We start from the raw sequence: 19206 nt of genomic DNA on the forward strand, positions 1-19206 counted from the left end.
TAAATGTAAACAAATAAAGCTTATTTCTTATCGATAGCCAGCAGAGTTGCATTCAAAAGCTCTTTTGGCTCTATTGTGAAATTGGAAATCGTAAACAAAACAAATTTATTACTGGCCAGTTGAAATATCAGTTTCGGGGGTATTTAAGAACAGTGCGTAGGAAATAAGGTAACATTCATAAGCACAACGTAAGAGACACTACCTCATTGTTACAGAAGATGGCGACCAACGCAGTTAAAGACAAAAACTCAGGTAACTAAAATGGCATAAAATCACATTTTGACATTACCTGATGATGACTAATATCTGCAGAAACAGATTACGACCTGGAAGAGGAAATCGACAACCACTTGAGGCGTGTTTTCTACATAAAACCAAATGGTGACTCCCCGAAAATGAACCCATACATAGTGGAGTTCTTTGGGGTTCTTAGTTTAAATGATCTGCGGGCGCCTGAGCGTAAACTATGGGTTATCTACTTCTGCAAACAGCCGGAACTGGACAAAACTGTCGACGAAATCCACCAGAAGTACGGCAAGAAGAATATGTTCGACCTGTATCGCACCCCAGTTTTCAGTGGAGCTGCTCTGCGGGCCAGTGTAAAGAAGCACTTTTCGGGGCTCAAGTGGTTTACCAACGGAAACCTGCTGGAAGCCCCTCCAAAGAGCCACTTTAACGACGAGCGAGTGGTCAAAACCATTACGGATCTGCATCACCAGGAGCAGCAGAGGCTGTACAACTATGTAATGGTGAAGCATATGTGGTATCACCGATACAGATAACTCCTAGTGATTGACTAACCCTGTGATTTAGTAGTAATTTTGCTTTAAATAAATGTGGCCTTAAAAGTTCGCCTATAGTTTTCTTTTAACCCATTTATGGAAATAACAAAAAAATAAAAAAATTGTAATACAATTTCATTGATTTTTTTTGCAAATAAATTGTTATAAAGTTAGCCTAATAAACTTTTCAGTTCTTAAATATTTTCAAATATTTAAGTAAGGGTTAAAGTTCCTATCGATATCCCACGCACGATAACACACGCCCTCGCCTATCGCCACCCCTGCCGAAGCGTGCGTCTTCTCAAACGCAGACAGAATAAATAACACTCGCCAAAGGCCAGCATTTAATTGATAAACACTGTCTGGGTGTGCAATACAGCAGGGAATCGAACCCTTCAAGATGGTAGGTACAGGACTCGAATACCCGGGCAGTGCTCACCCACTAATAAAATTTTTCCCCGCCACTAAAAGTCCTCGCGTTCCTCCGAAGAGCGAAACTATTTACATCGCAAGTTCGACAGGTAAGTTAAAAACTCCTTAAGAAAATAGAAAACTAAGCTATTCAATTGCAGCAGTAGCTACAAGAACAAACGGTCCGCTTCATCCTCGTCAGCCAGGACAACTTCCTCGGGACACAAGGACCGCAGGTAAATGTGTACACACATTCGAGGGCCGAGCCCCTCCTAAACGATACCCCTTTTGACACCGAGTGGCATCGACTGGCATCGAGTAGCAGTTGGGAAAAGTACTCAACTGTCATTTGGGGAACTTTGCCTTTCATTTGGATTCACCTTTCAGCCGAGAAAGACGCTTAGCCGATTTTAATTTATAGATTTGGAGGAAAGCAAAACCCAACTTGCTATGTAAGAAACGCATTGAAACACTAACTTGTTTTTGCCCGTCCAACAGCCGAAGAATAGTTCCGAAATACATAGTTCGAATAGAATTGAATTGAAATTGTCAAGCTACACGAAATACACAATTTTCCAACTGTCAATTAGCAAGATTCGCAAGAACGAACCGCAAGATAAACTAATCCCATTCCATTCCACACCAAATCAAGGTCGGACTTTGATTACTATGGCAGCCGTCAGCGCCACCAGCGCTCCCGTTCGCGTTCCGGCTCCCAGTCGCCGGCTCATCAGTCCCGACGACGCTCCTCCCGCGATCGCGATCGCCAGAGGATGCACAAGGCTCGCGTAGGTCAACCGGATCATAAATCTTGGCTCTTGTTTACTAAAACGGAGTTTTCTGCCTTTGCAGGAACATCCCCAGGCCAGTCGTTGCATCGGAGTCTTCGGCCTGAACACCAACACCTCGCAGCACAAGGTTCGCGAGCTCTTCAACAAGTACGGACCCATCGAGCGCATCCAAATGGTCATCGATGCACATGTAAGAGTGGTTTTAAAGTTCTCTATTAAGACAACTCCCGCCCGAATAACTTTGAGTGAAAAATCTGCTTAAGCCCTGCAGATTTACCTTTATTTCTGGCTAGATTATAGTAGACGGCGATTGTGTGCTTTTGTGTGTAGTCCAAACTAAAAGCAAAAGGCTTGCTGTCACATCTGCATAATGTTTATCCCAGTTTAATGGCTAATTTATTTATATTTTTACTAAAACTCTCTTTGAAATCTTTTCCCCCACAGACACATCGTTCGCGGGGCTTTTGCTTCATTTACTTTGAGAATCTCGAGGACGCCCGTGTGGCCAAGGACGCTTGTTCCGGCATGGAGGTCGATGATCGTCGCATTCGCGTCGACTACTCTATAACCCAACGGGCTCATACTCCTACTCCGGGTGTCTACATGGGTCGTCCGTCGCGCAACGGAACCTCGGGACGCTCCCGTTCGCCACGAGGAGGAGGACGACGTCGCGAACGCGAGCGTTCCGTTTCGCCCACCGACCGCAATAGGAGTAACTACCGCAACGATCGCTACGAACGTAGCTACCGCAGGAGTTCCAGTCGCCATCGCTACACCCGCAACAAAAGCTACAGCCGCTCACGTTCTCCTCAAACTCGTAAGTGATTTCTTGGGATTCTTGTTGATCAAGATCTTTAATTTATAATTTTTGTTTGCCCACTCAGGTCGCATTTCATCGCGCTATTAGTGCGCAGTGGAGCTAACGAGGCCCACTTCCTTAACTCGTGCTTCTAATCGGCCAACTGGATTGTGTCAAACGGCCTGCGGAGGAGCATACGACTGAAATATTGTGTTTTTGGTGAAACCATCCCATCTATGGCATTTGGTTGGCGAACAGCTCGCACCTAGACTAATTTCGAAATCCATTATTCACCCCAAAAACCGCTTCTAATCATAAATATTCGTTAACCATTATTGATGCTGTACAAAAACGTAGTTTGTAAATATCAAATCCAATACCAACATTACATACAGAGGTCCGCATAGATTGTGATATGTATTTTAAAGGAACCGCAGCAAACTGATAATGATAACAAAACTAAACTAATTTTAACTATAAATGTAATTGTGCAGCAAGTACAAAATAAAATTGAAATTGTACAGAAAAGTTTGGGGTTTTATTTATTTTATTTAAGAGTAGGAAACGTTTTCACATATATTTCCATCAAATTCCTGAAGCTTAATAATATACCTTAAATAGTTAGTTATAGGAAAGGATAGGATCTCTCCAGGAAACGAGTTAAACATATAATGAATTATCTGGAAAAATGCTTGGCGACTAAACCTACAATTTTTCATGTAGCACTTGGGTTTGGTTTTGCTGCCGCTGAAGTCGAAGCCTCTCCTGTTCCACTCGTGGCCTGTGTCGCCCGGGAGGCTTTGTAGGCCAGTTCCAGGCTCTGGTTTATCACATGCATGTCCCCCTCGATGCTGCGTGCCCAGTTCTCCACGTCGCCCAGTTCCTTGAGGGCGCTGCTGAACTGATCAATCATCTGCAGCCATTGGTGCGTCTGCTTGGCGAAGTTGGTGGCTCCCATGTGCAGTTGCTTGGCCTCCGCATCCAGGCGCTTTTGGTTCAAGTAGGCCTGGGCCACGCCCACATTGAGGGTGTCCACCAGGGATTGGGTCAGCTCGTTGGAGGCTTCTATGGCCTCCTTGCGACGCACCTCTGGAAAACTAGATTGTGAGTACTTCTAAGCTTAGAAACTTAGTAAATTCCTTACCCTGCTCTTGTTTCCGCTTCACCTGCTCCTTGTGATGCTCCTTAACCATGGAAGTCAACATATTTAACGTTTTTCTTTGTAAACAAAAGCAAGGAAAAAACAATTTTTGGCCAAAACAAACCAGATCAGCTGCTCTGCTAGAGATGAAGCTCTCTCCATCGATAGGACTTGTCGATAGGCCAGTTGGCCGTTAAAATCGACGGGGTTTCACCTCTATTAGCCACACACGTGCGCGCCTGTTGCGCTCCAATTTTCCTAGAGTTTTTAACAGAAATCGTGGTTTAAATCAGGCGAAATGGGTTCCAAGCGGCCGCAGGACGTGCACATGTTCCCCTCGGACCTGGAGTTCGCCGTCTTCACGGACCAGGAGATCCGCAAGCTTAGCGTGGTGAAGGTGATCACGGGCATCACCTTCGATGCCCTGGGACACGCGATGCCCGGTGGTCTGTACGACATTCGAATGGGCTCCTATGGCAGGTGCATGGATCCTTGTGGCACGTGCCTCAAGCTGCAGGATTGCCCCGGTCACATGGGCCACATCGAGCTGGGCACGCCCGTCTACAATCCCTTCTTCATCAAGCTGGTGCAGCGACTGCTCTGCATCTTCTGTTTGCACTGCTACAAGCTGCAGATGAAGGGTAATCTATATATATTTCTCACTATTACCAGTAAGTAATACTTCTCCCCTTTCAGACCACGAATGCGAGATCATCATGCTGCAGTTGCGCCTCATCGACGCCGGCTACATCATCGAGGCCCAGGATCTGGAGCTCTTCAAGTCCGAGATTGTCTGCCAAAACTCCGATGAGTTGGTTACCCTGCGGAATGGGGATTTGGTGCACCCCCACATTGCCGCCATGTACAGTCTGCTGGAGAAGAACGAGGTGAACTCGAGCAACTCCACCAAGACCAGCTGCTCCCTGCGCACGGCCATCACGCATGCGGCACTGCAGCGAGCGGGCAAAAAGTGCAGGCATTGCAACAAGTCGATGCGCTATGTGCGCTACATGCATCGCCGGCTGGTATTCTACGTCACCCTGGCGGACATCAAGGAGCGGTAAGAAGGAAATCCCTCTTAAAACAGAAAAAACCAGTTAAATTGCTTTATTATCCTCCAGCATTGGTGGTGCCTCCGAGGCCGGTGGTCAGAACAAGGTCATTTTTGCCGACGAGTGTCGTCGTTATATGCGCCAGATATACGCCAACTACCCAGAGCTGTTGAAGCTATTAGTACCCGTCTTAGGACTCAGTAACACGGACCTTTCGCAGGGCGATCGATCACCGGTGGACCTCTTCTTCATGGACAACATTCCGGTGACGCCGCCACGCGCCCGTCCCATGAACATGCTGGGGGACATGCTTAAGGGTAATCCCCAGACGGACATCTACATTCACATCATCGAGAACAACCATGTGCTGAATGTGGTGCTGAAGTACATGTCAGGCAGCAAGGAGAAGCTCACGGAGGAGGCCAAGGCCGCGTATCAAACTCTCAAGGGCGACACATCCCATGAGAAGCTGTACAACGCTTGGCTGGCTTTACAAACTTCTGTGGATGTGCTGCTCGATGTGAATATGTCGCGGGAGATGAAGTCTGCCGAGGGTCTGAAGCAAATTATCGAAAAGAAGGACGGTCTAATCCGCAAGCACATGATGGGCAAGCGTGTGAACTACGCAGCTCGTACTGTCATCACCCCGGATCCCAATATAAACGTGGATGAGATCGGTATTCCCGATATATTTGCGAGGAAATTATCCTATCCCGTGCCCGTGACCGAATGGAATGTCACGGAGCTGCGCAAGATGGTCACGAATGGTCCGGATATTCATCCCGGAGCGAACTACATCCAGGATAAGAACGGATTTACCACCTATATACCAGCCGACAATGCGGCCAAGCGGAAGAGCATGGCCAAGATGCTACTGTCCAATCCGAAGGATGGCGTGACGATCGTTCATCGGCACGTGCAAAATGGGGACGTCCTGCTGCTGAACCGACAGCCCTCGCTGCACAAGCCATCCATCATGGCCCACAAGGCGCGCATTCTGCACGGCGAGAAGACCTTCCGGCTGCACTACTCCAACTGCAAGGCCTACAACGCCGATTTCGATGGCGACGAGATGAACGCCCACTATCCGCAGAGCGAGGTGGCCCGGGCGGAGGCCTACAACCTGGTGAATGTGGCCAGCAACTATCTGGTGCCTAAGGACGGCACGCCGTTGGGTGGCCTCATTCAGGATCACGTCATTTCGGGCGTGAAGCTCTCGATTCGTGGGCGATTCTTCAATCGCGAGGACTACCAACAACTGGTTTATCAGGGACTGTCGCAGAATAAGAAGGATGTCAAGCTGCTGCCACCGGCCATCTTGAAACCAGTGAGGCTTTGGTCCGGCAAGCAAGTCTTGTCCACCATTATAATAAACTTGATTCCCGAGGGATACGAGAAAATTAATCTTGATTCGTTTGCTAAGATTGGTGGAAAGGTATGTGCACTTTGGATTATGTTTTATATACTTTATTAATGATTTTCCTATTGCTTTGCAGAATTGGAATGTTACCCGTGCACGCCCCGCAATTTGTGGCACGAATCCTGAGGAGAACGAGCTCAGCGAAAGCCAAGTGCAAATCCGGAAGGGAGAACTGCTGGTTGGAGTTCTGGACAAGCAGCAATATGGAGCCACCACCTTTGGTTTGATCCACTGCATGTATGAGCTGTATGGCGGCGATGTGTCGACACGTCTGCTCACCTCCTTCACCAAGGTATTCACCTTCTTTCTGCAACTGGAGGGCTTTACCTTGGGTGTCAAGGATATCCTGGTGACGGGCGAAGCGGATAGGAAGAGGAGGCATATCATCCGCGAGTGTCGCGATGTGGGAAACAGTGCAGTGTCTGCTGCTCTGGATTTAGAAGACGAACCGCCGCACGATGAGTTGGTGGAGAAGATGGAAGAGGCCTATGTGAAGGACTCAAAGTTTAGAGTGATCCTGGATCGCAAATACAAGTCACTGTTGGATGGCTACACCAATGACATAAATAAGTGAGTCGAGATTATAAAAAAAGGAAAGCTTTTTACTTTAATTTAACTATTTCTTAGAACTTGTCTCCCTGGAGGACTCATCACCAAGTTCCCTTCGAACAATCTGCAACTGATGGTGCTATCCGGCGCCAAGGGATCCATGGTGAACACCATGCAAATCTCCTGCCTGCTGGGACAAATTGAGTTGGAAGGCAAGCGACCGCCGTTGATGATATCCGGCAAGTCGCTGCCCAGTTTCACCTCCTTTGAGACTTCCCCAAAGTCGGGAGGTTTTATCGATGGACGTTTCATGACGGGCATTCAGCCGCAGGACTTTTTCTTCCATTGCATGGCTGGTCGTGAAGTGAGTGGGAAAAGATATTTAAGCATTACAAGTATTAATCCTTTCCTATTTTAGGGTCTCATTGATACTGCTGTAAAGACCTCGCGCTCTGGTTATCTGCAGCGCTGTCTTATCAAACATTTGGAGGGCCTGAGTGTCCATTATGATCTCACTGTTCGCGACAGTGATAATAGTGTGGTGCAGTTCCTTTACGGCGAGGATGGCTTGGACATTCTGAAGTCCAAGTTTTTTAACGACAAGTTCTGTGCCGATTTCCTCACGCAGAATGCCACCGCCATTCTGCGACCCAGTCAACTGAGCCTCATGAAGGACGAGGAGGAACTGGCCAAGGTGCAGCGCCATGAGAAGCACATACGCAGCTGGCAGAAAAAGAAACCGGCCAAGCTGCGCGCCGCCTTCACTCACTTCTCCGAGGAGCTGCGCGATGAGGTGGAGGTGAAGCGACCCAATGAGATTAACGCCAAGACGGGTCGCCGCCGCTTCGACGAGGGTCTGCTGAAGCTGTGGAAGAAGGCGGATGCCGAGGACAAGGCTCTGTACCGCAAAAAGTACGCCCGCTGTCCGGATCCCTCGGTGGCTGTCTACAAACAGGATCTTTACTACGGCAGCGTATCGGAGAGGACGCGAAAACTCATCGATGACTATGCAAAGAGGAAGCCGGCCCATAAGGAGACCATAGCCGACATCATGCGGGTCAAGACCATCAAGGCATTGGCTTCGCCTGGCGAACCTGTGGGTCTGATAGCCGCCCAGTCGATCGGTGAACCCTCCACTCAGATGACACTGAATACTTTCCATTTTGCGGGTCGTGGTGAGATGAACGTGACTCTGGGTATTCCTCGACTGCGCGAGATTCTCATGCTGGCCTCGTCGAACATCAAGACGCCCTCCATGGATATTCCAATTAAGCCTGGTCAGCAGCACCAGGCGGAAAAGCTGCGCATTAATCTTAATTCGGTGACTCTGGCAAACCTTTTGGAGTGTGAGTTTATAAATACTAAATATTGTGCTTCCTATAACCATTAATAATTAATATATTTAATTATTTAGCTGTCCACATCAGCACTAGTTTGACCCTGGAACCAGAGAGAGCCTACGAGTATGAGATGCGCTTCCAATTCCTGCCCAGGGAGGTCTACAAGGAGGATTATGGCGTGCGACCCAAGCACATCATCAAGTACATGCACCAAACTTTCATCAAGCAGCTGATACGAGCTATTTTAAAGGTGTCCAATGCCTTGAAGACGACGAAAATGTAAGAATAGAAACCTCCTGACATGTAATTACACTATTAATTTCTTTAATTTTCCAGCGTTGTAATAGACGACAAAAAGGATGCTGATAAGGATGACGATCACGATTTGGACAATGCTGATGATGTGGCTGGTCCAAAACCAAAGGCTAATAATAATGATGATGATTCGTCGGATGATAACGTGGGTTGATTTGTAACCAATTTGGAAATTGTTTTATTGGAATTTCATATTGTTATCTATAGGCTGATGATGACGACGCGACTGGTGTGAAACTGAAGCAACGCAAACTCGATGAGAATGACTACGACGATCCAGATGATGTTGAGGAACTGCATGATGCCAATGGTAAATATATATTTTTATATATCTTGCAAGTTCCTAATAAATTCCTTTAATGATCAGATGACGATGAAGAGGCGGAAGACCAGGACGATGAGGAGAAGGGCAAGGATGCTGATGACAACAATGTGGACGATAAATCCGTCGAGAGATTGCTCAGCAACGACATGGTCAAGGGCTACACGTACGACAAGGAGAACCATCTGTGGTGCCAGGTCAAGCTAAACCTGAGTGTGCGCTACCAGAAGCCCGATCTTACCTCCATCATCCGGGAGTTGGCCGGCAAGAGTGTGGTTCACCAGGTGCAGCACATTAAGCGGGCCATCATCTACAAAGGCACCGGCGATGAGCAGCTGCTGAAGACCGATGGCATCAACATTGGCGAGATGTTCCAGCACAACAAGATTCTCGACCTGAATCGCCTGTACTCCAACGATATCCATAAAATCGCCAGGACCTACGGCATTGAGGCCGCTTCCCAGGTGATTGTCAAGGAAGTGAGCAATGTGTTCAAGGTCTACGGGATTACGGTGGACCGGCGGCACCTGTCACTCATCGCCGACTACATGACCTTCGATGGAACCTTCCAGCCGCTGTCGCGCAAGGGCATGGAGCACTCGTCGTCGCCGCTGCAGCAGATGTCCTTCGAGTCCAGCCTGCAGTTCCTGAGGAGCGCCGCCGGTTTTGGTCGGGCGGACGAGCTGAGCTCCCCGTCGAGTCGTCTAATGGTGGGCCTCCCAGTGCGAAATGGTACCGGTGCCTTTGAGTTGTTGACCAAAATCTGTTGATTAAGTTTTTTTATGTAAATAGGAAACGAAAAGTTTTTAAATAAACATAATACCTTATTTGTAGACCTCTGACTTTGCATATTTGCATATTTTTATAGGATAAAGATAGATCAATTCCGAAAACACCAAAGTTCGTTTCAATGAAAATATAGTTTTAAATTATATGCAAAATATATAAAATAAACTCAAGTATTCAAGATTGACCATTTCATAGCCAAACTAATTTACCCGAAGAAAATTGTTAGTTCCTTTTCGGTATTTCTGAGATATTTAATTTTTAAAAATTTTTTTCCCAAATTTAAAGAAGTAGGCGAGAAGGGACAAAATTATTAAAAGCGGCAAAATAGTTTTTGGCCCTATCGGCCAAACTGCTCGTTTAAATTGCTCGCCGTGTTAACTGAAGGTTCCTTAGAATGCCAGAGGGCTGGATTAAAAATTTGAGCATATATTTTGCATATATTTTGCTTATTATTTATTTTATAATTTATTTTTATAATTATAATTTTATTTTTATTATTTATTTTATTTTTATTTATTTTATTTCCGATGCATTCGAATTTATTACATTTGAAAAATATGACACCTACCTAAAAATTTTGGTAAAAATCGGACCAAAAATGGACAAAAATGCGAAATCCGAGGTCTATCTATGTGTAAAAGGTTCGTTTATTGAATTACGGACAGGTGTAAACATTTAATGTAAAAATAAGAAAACTACAATTAACATTTTTTGGTTTCGCTTTCAGAACTTATCACAAGTCAACTGGTATTGCCAGTTCCTAACAGCCACACTCGGCTCGAATTGGCCGGCGACAGGGTCCAGGAGTTCCTCAACAGTTCCAAGTGCAGCTCCAGTTGCTGCTCTGGCTGCTCCTGCTTTATTTCTTGGTGGGAATCCTGCTCCTGCTCCTGCTCCAGTTCCTGCTCCTCCAAGAGGGTGGGCAATCTTGAAGTCGTACGGCTGCAATTGGCGGGGACGTCTTGCCCGCTGATTATTGGGAATCCCCTCAAGATTAGCTCCTCCACCTGCAGATCCCTCTGCTCCTCCTCCTCCACTTCCATTCTGTTCCCGTTTCGATGCACGACCACCTTTGCGCCAGGACTCGACATTGGCAATGCCCGAGGTCGAGGGCACCTCGTCCTTCCTGCCCCGATCCCCAAAGATGGTCGTCCACCGAAACCACTTATGTCATAAGCTGTAGCAGTCCGAAGCGGAGGATGCACTGCGTCTTCTCATGGCATTCGGATCCCTTTTGAGCAGATAAACGCAGAGGCAAAGGCAGGCGAGGAGCAGACAGACGAGTCCCAGCATGGCATAGAATCCCTGACGATACCGGGCTGCATCGGCACTCGCCTCCAGGAGTCGCACTCGCTGACCCAGAGCCCCGCCTCCCCGGAGATCCTCCTCCCGCTCCAGTGGGAGCAGCACCTGCCAGAATCCGTGGACACGCTGCAGGTGATTGGAGTAACCCGAGTCCTGTTGGTTGCTCGCCGTGTAGGAATTGGCAGCTGTTGCTCGGTAGGTATCGTGTCGATTGCTCCGCGATAAGCTCCTGTCCACGCCTGGAACTCCTGCCTCCCCTCGGAGCAGCTTGTCCACCTCCGCCTCGTCCACTGATCCTGCCTGCGCCGTCTTCGCCTGCTCTCCCAGGCTGTAGACAAAGGGGTTCTCCCGGTTGTAGGGCAACCAGCCATCGTAGATCCTTCCCGGCGTGGGATTGCCATTCTTGATGAAATTAGCAAAGGCTCCCCTTATCTTCCGGCACAGCTGCTCCTCCTCGCCGCTGAATCTCCGCCGGGCTATCTGCTGAAAGAGACTGGGACCCAGGAGCAGCGGAAGATCGGAGCTGTGGGAGGCGCCCCCGAAGAGATTCCTCCTGCCCCTCAAGTCCATCGAGTGGGATTGGTCGAATACGTAGGCGTAGCTGGTGGTGGAATTTAGTAAATCTAGCAGGCGGAAGAAGGGCAGTTCGTGGAGGGATTCGGAGAGCAGGCGTTGCATCCCAGCCAGCAAATGGATGACTCCCTCTCCCTTGCCATTGAAGTACCTCCAGCGAATGGCTGCGAGTTGGGAGGAGGTCTCCTCGCCCACCGACTCCAGGGATCGCATTACTCCGGGCAACAATGTGTGATTGATGTACTTCTGCAGCGCCACCTGACCCTCGCGGGCCACATCCAACCAGTAGTCCTGCAGGAAGGCTCCCTCATTCGAGGTGATGCCCAGCAGCAGTGGAGGCAACGTTTCATTTCGCAGCCGTTCCTCAAAAGTCAATCCTTCGGGCAGGATCACTCCCAGCTGAGAAGTGCCATTGCCATGATTATAGACACTCTCGTAGGCGCGGAGCAAATCCTCGCGGCTCTTTCGCCGGAGGCAACCCATCAGCTGGCGTCGCTGGGCCTCCTCGAACTGGCAGCCCAGTTTCTGGACGAGCACCTGACCAGTTTCCACTATCCTGCGTTGGTGATTCCGACCCAGGCTTCGCATTATAGGACCCGGTGACATAAGCACCAGTTTCTTGACCAGGCCGGGATCCTCCAAAGTCGCCACCAGCGCGAGAGGAGCTCCTCCACTGCCATGACCCAAGAGAGTAATCTGATCTGGATTGCCGCCAAAGGCATCGGCATTCCTTTGAATCCAGCGCAAGGCCATCCGGACATCGGTTAGTCCATAGTTTCCCGGGATATGTCGGTGCTGTTCGCCCAGACTCAGCCATCCGTAGATATTATTCCGGTACTGGACACTGACCACCACAATTCCCTCGCCAGCCAGATCCAAGCCATTGATGCGGTTTCTGGGCCAATCGTAGGCGAACTCCTCACCCGTGACGATCACCACGATGGGCAGTTTGCCGTATCGCATCCCCGACTCCGGCGTCCAGATGTTCAGGTACAGGCAGTCCTCGTCGGTGGTCACCGATCTGGGAATGCTACCATCCGAACTCTCGTCGTAAATGGTGTTAGAAAGCTGTGGGCAGAGCGGCTGCATGGCGGTGGCCTGCAGGGTGCGATTGAAACCGGAACTCGGCTTGGCGGGCTGGAGGAGAAAAATGTTATATCATCTATTATAATTTTCAAATCGATGGTCATTCTAGATTGAGCAATTAAATTCGAATTATTTTAAACTCAATGAATCATATAACCTTCAGGGTCATTGAGTTTATAGGTAAAGAATAATATGTTTTAATATGAAGGTCTCAGTTTAAAGGTCCTGTTATAAGGCCCCGTAGCTATAGCTAAACTTAAGTTCGCCTGTAAATTTTACATTATAGTCGAACACTTAATAATAATAATAATAATAATAATAATAAAGGTCCTGTTAAAATTTAATTTAAATCTTTAGTTTAAATCTATCTAAAACTATCCTTAAAATTTTAAGAATACATTTTTTTTACATTGTTTATATTATTACCAAAAATTTCTTACTATAGTGTAGGTTGACATGTGACCTTTCAGCTCCAAAAAAATCTTTTTTAGAAAAAAAAACTTTTTTTATCTTTATAAATGAAATGAAACATTTTTGGAAATTAAAACCAATAAATGTTTTTCATGATTGACTAGTTCCAATTCCTCATTTCTAAGATTTAGGGCCGCTTTCTTATCCGTTTGTTAAATTTAAAGTAAGGTTAAAACCTTAATGGCAAATTAGAGTTTTAACCCTACTTTAAATTTAACAGGCGGACGATAAAACGGCTCTTAACCTGTATAATTCCCTCAGAATCTAAATGAAACCGAATACCAACCAGTTTGTTTTCGGTCTTTCATAATACACCTTTGAGGTCCCTCACTAATAAGGTTTCCAACCCTCCTATAAATCTCGTAAAATTTTCAAATATTTTAGAACAATTTACTTACTGAAAATCGGAGTTCGTTGATCGGAGCCTGGGCATAGGGAATGCCCAAAAAGGCGTATACAGCGCCACGTGTTCCATCCGGAAAGACCTTGAGCTGCAAGCAAAGCAACGATTTCAGTTCCTTAAGAATTCTAAGACCCTAATATCACGGCCTCACCCCAATAAGATCACCCTGCTCCAATTTAATGTGCGTCTGTTGGCCAGAACAAAATTGCGACAGGTGAAGCAGAATCGTTAGTGGCCAGAAAAACTGTTGAATCCTTAATGCATTCCACATGACTGCCAGTTGCAACATACACTTTTTAGCTCTCACTTTTAGCACATAACTTTTGCATAGTTCATGGCGCATTTAAGCGCATTTATTAATTATTGCGAGCCTTTTTTGCACACTTTTTCCCGAATTCGAAATGTGTGTGAATATTTCACCGAAATTGTATTTTTTCACGTTGCAACTTTTGGTTCGTTCGACGTTGGAATGGAAACTGAGCCACAAAAAAAAAAAGCATACACACCACGAATAAAGTTAGCTGCCCTGTGGGTCGGTGAGCTAACAAAAATTTCTGCTAGAATTATTTCAATTGTTTTCTGGTGTCATTACGGTCGTTGTTGCTTTTGTTGCTGCGGTGCGCAGCGAATCATTCATGCATCCATAGATCAAAACACCAGCGACACCACCAACATATTATACCATCCAACGGCAACAATGAATTGGGGAGGTTCTCTACAGAGCCATGGTAACGGGCCTCAACTATATGTGGATCTGGACCCTAAAGCCCAAGAGTCAGCCCTCTCGAAAGCCAACAATTGAGTCCCATCGAGGGCGGACTGTGTGATCACTCCAAATTCTAGAGTTATTTATTTTAAAAATATATTTTACCATTTAATTATTTTCCAAATAAATGGAAACAAGCCGCGTTTATTGATTCAAAAAAGAGATCACGCTAATTACTCATTAAAAATTATAACAATTTAAATTCTAGTCGATGAGAACTATGTTGTGTCTCGTCATTTCGTGGAATCAGACTGAACTCAACTTTCATGTGTAAGTTTAATTAAATAGTCTCGAGACAATCTATATTATACACGGAAATTGGACAGCATTCTAGTATATTCTTTAGCAAGTCTTCTTCGAATGGGATGATCCGAGAATATTTTGAGATTGACTTGTAATAAATGGGTGTAGAAAAATATAAAAAATATATAAAAAATCCAAAAAAAGAAATGAAGTATTTTAATAGCTAAAAAATATTTAAGTTTTTGAACCCAATACTTCTGGTTCCTCCCTCGTTCTTGTTTTTCATCAAATTCCGCACTGCTGTTAATGTCAAACATAAATTTTTCTCTGCTTCACAACTCTCTCTCCCTTTCCCTTTCCCGCCCTCGTGCCATCTCACTCCCTCGCTGGCAAATGAAGTTGTCGCTGGGCTTTTGGGGTCTGCAACAGATAATGTACCATAATGCTGCCGTAATTTCCCCACTTGCCCAATATGGTGTTGCTGGTGGTATAGATCCGATGCCGAAAACGAAAACGAATCCGAGTCCGATGTTGTTAGTTTGCCAGAAAGTCGGTGACTCTGTTCGCCGGGGCGGAGTTCCGGTCTGCGGAGTTCGTTGGGCGATGATCGCTGGATGCCGACTGCCGGAATGTCCGCAATTAACGTGGATGTGAGTGTGGTTTAAGAGATGCGACTGTTCCAGCATCATGTCCCCACATTTATGTATTTTAATAAGTTTAAAACGTAATTTGTTTGTTGAACTGCGCGAGCACCGAGCTCAAAATCGCCTTCGCCGGCCGCCAATTTGATAGAAGCACTGGCCAAAACTTAAGAATATATTAAATATAAGTATAGATTGTAATAAAATTCATAATTCTAACTTATAAATATCTAATAAATTTATCTAATATTAAAAATAGAAAGCTTCGGTCATGTACCAGACTGAATAAATGGTTTTTATGTTAAATAGTGTTAGGAGAACCTACATGCATTATTTAATTTTTGGATAATTCTTATGTTTTTAGTTTTCGTATTGAAAATATTATTTATGAGAACATTAATATCGCGAATTTGTTCTAAATGTTCTTTTGTTTGATTTCTGGTTATGGTGTTGGTCTGTGTCTTTGCTGAAGCGACGCACATAATTTTCAGTTAATTATGAAACACAAAGTGCACATTTAAATGGTCGCTCCGCTGGCCAGGCCACCCTTTCAGCCAATCTCCCCCTCCCCGATCCACCGTATCTCTTTCGGCCTGGCCAATGGCCAGTTAATCAATTTATGCCTGCGAACGTTGGCGGTTCGCCGCTTGGTTTTGTGCGGGTCGCCGTTCAATTATAATAAATGGCAATGACGGCCTAGTTTGGTCAATATGCACATGTGAGTGTGTGTGTGTGGGCCGGTTGGCAGTAAACAAATTAGCCTGGCCGAGTGCTGTGAAAATCCCGCCAAAGGTTGATGGCAGGTGAAATTTTGTTAATTATTGGTCTATAAGTGAATAATGCCAGGGAAAGCCAAAATTATTTAGAAAAGTTTGGAAATGTATTTGAGGGAGGACTCTGTTTTCATAGAATTTATGCGCTTTAAACCTAAGATATAGCAGTTCTACTAATGATTTAAACATCAAAACTGAAAATGATTAACCCGCCTCAGAAAAATTCTTAGCTCAAGTAAATGTGATTTAAATTGTCATGATAATATTCCGACCATGGCTATAAATCAATTTAGATTAGCACATTATTCTTGGGGGCCAATAAATTCCAACTTCCTTTTTACCTTCCGGAATTCACTTGGATTTCGCACCTGGTTCTTTCCCCATTTTCCGGTTTTTCAAGCCCTCTTTTCTCCACTGTCGGCCCAAACTGTTGGCTGACCAAAGGCTACAGATTGTTCTGACGTTTAAATGTTGATAATACTTTCGGCCTCCGTCCAATAAATTCGTCAGAAAAACGTTTGACACAAAACTTGCTGTCAACACTTGTAAGCGAGGACCTTAAATGGAAATACAAATTGTACTGAAATTTATACAAATATTTGTGGAGTGCATATTGGGAAATTTTGGCAGCTGCACTCGAAATCAGAACAATAGCAACAACAAGGACACTTCAGGCAGAAACCCTCAAGTCGCCGAAAGTTTAGCCTTTGTTGCATTCTCGTAATGAAAATATTTATGATTTTTGGAGCCGAGTTGATTGTTTACATATTGCCAAAGCATATTGAAAACTTCTTTATTAAATTTTACTTCAATAAAAGCCAATTGTTTCTTGTTGGCATCACTGGGATTTTGTTTCCTTTATTTTGTTTTTTTGAGTATGCTTTCTATATATTTGTATATATACAGAAAATGCCTGGGAAAGTTTTTAGTTTTCTGGCAGAGCGAGCTGCGTGTATTTTCCCCCCATTTCCCCTCTGAATTTTGCCAGATGAAAAATCTGAGGGATGTGGGCTGCTGCCTGATTGCTATGGCTTCTGTTTCAGCTCCTGCTGATACGATGCCAGAGGTTGACTGCTGCTTCACCGATTCAAATTCTGTTTCATATTTTCATATTTTTGCTAAACAATGGCATCAGATGTCGTCGTCGTTGCTTTTGGCATATCTCCGCAAATATTTGTTGCACGTTCGTATACAAAATCGTTTAGTTAACGAGTCGTAAACACTTGTGATAGAATTTTACCAGACTTTTGTGCGATGAATTTATGCATAAATTCGTTTCATGGCTAAATCCCATTAGGTGAGGCCGAAGCTTCGACAGTTACTCTTTGACATAAATTAAATAAATTTGTGCACCTTTCAGTGCTGGTATACGATTTTATTGGCAAGGCTATTACTGCAAGCCTGGAAAATACAATTAAACAAAAGTTTGAATAAACTTTGTTTTGTTTTGTGATGCAAAAAAATATTTTTATTAGGGGATTTTTTTATACATCGATTTACTAAAAAGTTTAATATTAATTTAAAGTTACGGAAACCAAAAATTCCAAATATTTTGCATGAGATTTTAAATGAACAGAAAGGAGGGAGATGTTGTTGTTCAATAAACCCCATGAATAAACAGGGAAAATATTTGAAATGCACTGGAATTCTGCGGAATAGTTATAGTAAGAACACTCAACTTGGCCGCGGAAATTACGTAATTAGCAAAAACTACAAAAGCCAAAGGGTGGAGCGGGCAATTTGCGTAAAGTATTTAGGAAAACAATGCATAGAAGTTGCCTGTGTTGGCAGTTGCTTTAAGCCTAATTTAACGGTTCCGCAGACAAACAACGCAAATTGCAAACAGCGGCAGCCATTTTGTTTATGCCCCTAACCGCACACACAAGTTGGCAGTACTTAACGGGTGGAAAGGGGAGGGGAAGGGGGTGCAACATGGCCCACTTTCTAATTAATGCAAAATATTGCAGCTGCAAAAAAGAAACTAGCATACATATGTGTTGCCTACTTTTAGGTTGTCCCACCTAAGCTTGCTAGCTGCTTTTTTGAGGGCATTTTTAGTGGGGTTGGGTAGTTGCGGGGGCGTGGCACTCTGGCGGTTTCTTTGTTGCTTGCATAAAGCATCACTCACACACGCGCAAAGGGTGTTGTAGTTGCAGCAACTGCGACATCAGCAACATGCAACAACAACCTTGGCAATGTCAACAGCAGGCATCCTGGCGGAAGCGAGTGACCGCCGCCAGGGGTCGCCAGTGTGTTGCTAAATTAAATCCTGCAAAAAAATGGAACCTCCATACGGTGTAAAAACAGCTGGGAAATGGCCCAAAAAGCACGTCTGAACTTTAAAAAATCTAAGAACTTTAAACCAGGGACCGTAAATAATCATTATTTGAGATTTTTATTTTAAAAAGACTACTGTGATTTTTTGTTTTAAACGTCAAAGATAACGTTCTTTTTACTATTGTCCACAAAGTATATGTATGTCAACAAATCTGAAGCGCAAGTTAACTGTTATTTGTTCATGTCTATAAAGTGCATAAAAACCAGTTAAATTTTTGACTAAAACTTGTACAAATCTTAGTAGGCCTTTTAAAATAAAAATCTCAAATAATGATTATTTACGGTCCCTGCTTTAAACTTTTTAACGAGAAATTATGTTGTAGTCACTTAATATCTATTTTTTATTTAATCCAGATTTTTATGGCCCATTATTACTTGTTTAATAATAGAATCGCACACTCTCCTGGTGCGCTTCGTCACTACATGGACTGCCGTCCATAGTGATATTGGTTTCATTACCCATATTTCCATATTTTTCCCCAATAAAAACAAAGATTATTAAAATATAAATTTTCTTAGCTTTAAACTTTTAAAATACTGATTTTTTGTTATACTATATGTGTGTATATAGACTTAATTCTTGGTGGACTTTCGTTTTTAGAATTTATAGCTCCTGTTCTTTATTACTAACTTTTTCCCAGTTGTAGAAGTGCTGTCACATATCAAAATTCCATAAGTAGTATCCCAACAGAAAAACATATCAGTTAAATTACTACTAAAAGCGTTCCATAATCGACTTAATTATAGAGGACCCAACTATATCGATGGCAGTCCATAATTGCCATTTGGTAAGTGCTTCGTCACCACGCTGCAGAAAGGCATGCAAACCGCAGAATTTCATCGCAGACGTGCGGAGGCAGTGCACTTTATTAATTTTCCAGAGCGAAGTAGACTTCA

At 44.6% G+C, this 19206-nt stretch overlaps 5 protein-coding genes across 7 annotated transcripts; 3 read left to right on the forward strand and 2 right to left on the reverse strand.

Annotated features, from left to right (window-relative positions):
• Positions 1-78: 78 nt before the first annotated feature.
• Positions 79-852, forward strand: LOC108058023 (uncharacterized). The gene is made up of 2 exons (XM_070213746.1): positions 79-252; positions 313-852. Exons 1-2 carry the CDS (start codon positions 219-221, stop codon positions 780-782), a joined length of 504 nt encoding a protein of 167 aa, XP_070069847.1. The 5' UTR covers positions 79-218; the 3' UTR covers positions 783-852.
• Positions 853-1037: 185 nt separating this feature from the next.
• tra2 (transformer 2) lies at positions 1038-3010 on the forward strand. 3 transcript variants are annotated; one of them, XM_017142500.3, is made up of 7 exons: positions 1038-1185; positions 1254-1303; positions 1358-1429; positions 1846-1981; positions 2046-2174; positions 2429-2801; positions 2869-3010. In XM_017142500.3, the coding sequence occupies exons 1-7, from the start codon at positions 1183-1185 to the stop codon at positions 2889-2891; spliced, it is 786 nt and encodes a 261-aa protein (XP_016997989.2). In that variant the 5' UTR covers positions 1038-1182; the 3' UTR covers positions 2892-3010. The 3 variants fall into 3 exon arrangements, with proteins under 3 accessions (XP_016997989.2, XP_016997988.2, XP_070068332.1); XM_017142499.3 differs by having other exon boundaries at positions 1039-1185; positions 1355-1429; XM_070212231.1 differs by lacking the exons at positions 1038-1185; positions 1254-1303; positions 1358-1429 and adding an exon at positions 1506-1645.
• A 1-nt stretch (position 3011) lies between these two features.
• Positions 3012-4085, reverse strand: Blos1 (biogenesis of lysosome-related organelles complex 1 subunit 1). The gene is made up of 2 exons (XM_017142506.3): positions 3928-4085; positions 3012-3872 (listed from the first exon to the last, which is right to left on the reverse strand). Exons 1-2 carry the CDS (start codon positions 3986-3988, stop codon positions 3499-3501), a joined length of 435 nt encoding a protein of 144 aa, XP_016997995.1. The 5' UTR covers positions 3989-4085; the 3' UTR covers positions 3012-3498.
• A 34-nt stretch (positions 4086-4119) lies between these two features.
• Positions 4120-9726, forward strand: Polr1A (RNA polymerase I subunit RpI1). Its single transcript, XM_017142498.3, has 10 exons — positions 4120-4565; positions 4621-4984; positions 5046-6411; positions 6473-6966; positions 7024-7309; positions 7364-8291; positions 8360-8564; positions 8622-8745; positions 8808-8910; positions 8968-9726. Exons 1-10 carry the CDS (start codon positions 4223-4225, stop codon positions 9690-9692), a joined length of 4938 nt encoding a protein of 1645 aa, XP_016997987.2. The 5' UTR covers positions 4120-4222; the 3' UTR covers positions 9693-9726.
• A 701-nt stretch (positions 9727-10427) lies between these two features.
• Positions 10428-14428, reverse strand: LOC108058047 (cocaine esterase). Its single transcript, XM_017142535.3, is given in 3 exon segments — positions 10428-12726; positions 13545-13637; positions 13701-14428. Coding segments are annotated over 3 exon segments (2577 nt in total). The 5' UTR covers positions 13893-14428; the 3' UTR covers positions 10428-10434.
• Positions 14429-19206: the final 4778 nt, after the last annotated feature.

Source organism: Drosophila takahashii, chromosome 2R (assembly GCF_030179915.1).
Source record: "Drosophila takahashii strain IR98-3 E-12201 chromosome 2R, DtakHiC1v2, whole genome shotgun sequence".
Lineage (NCBI taxonomy): Eukaryota > Metazoa > Arthropoda > Insecta > Diptera > Drosophilidae > Drosophila > Drosophila takahashii.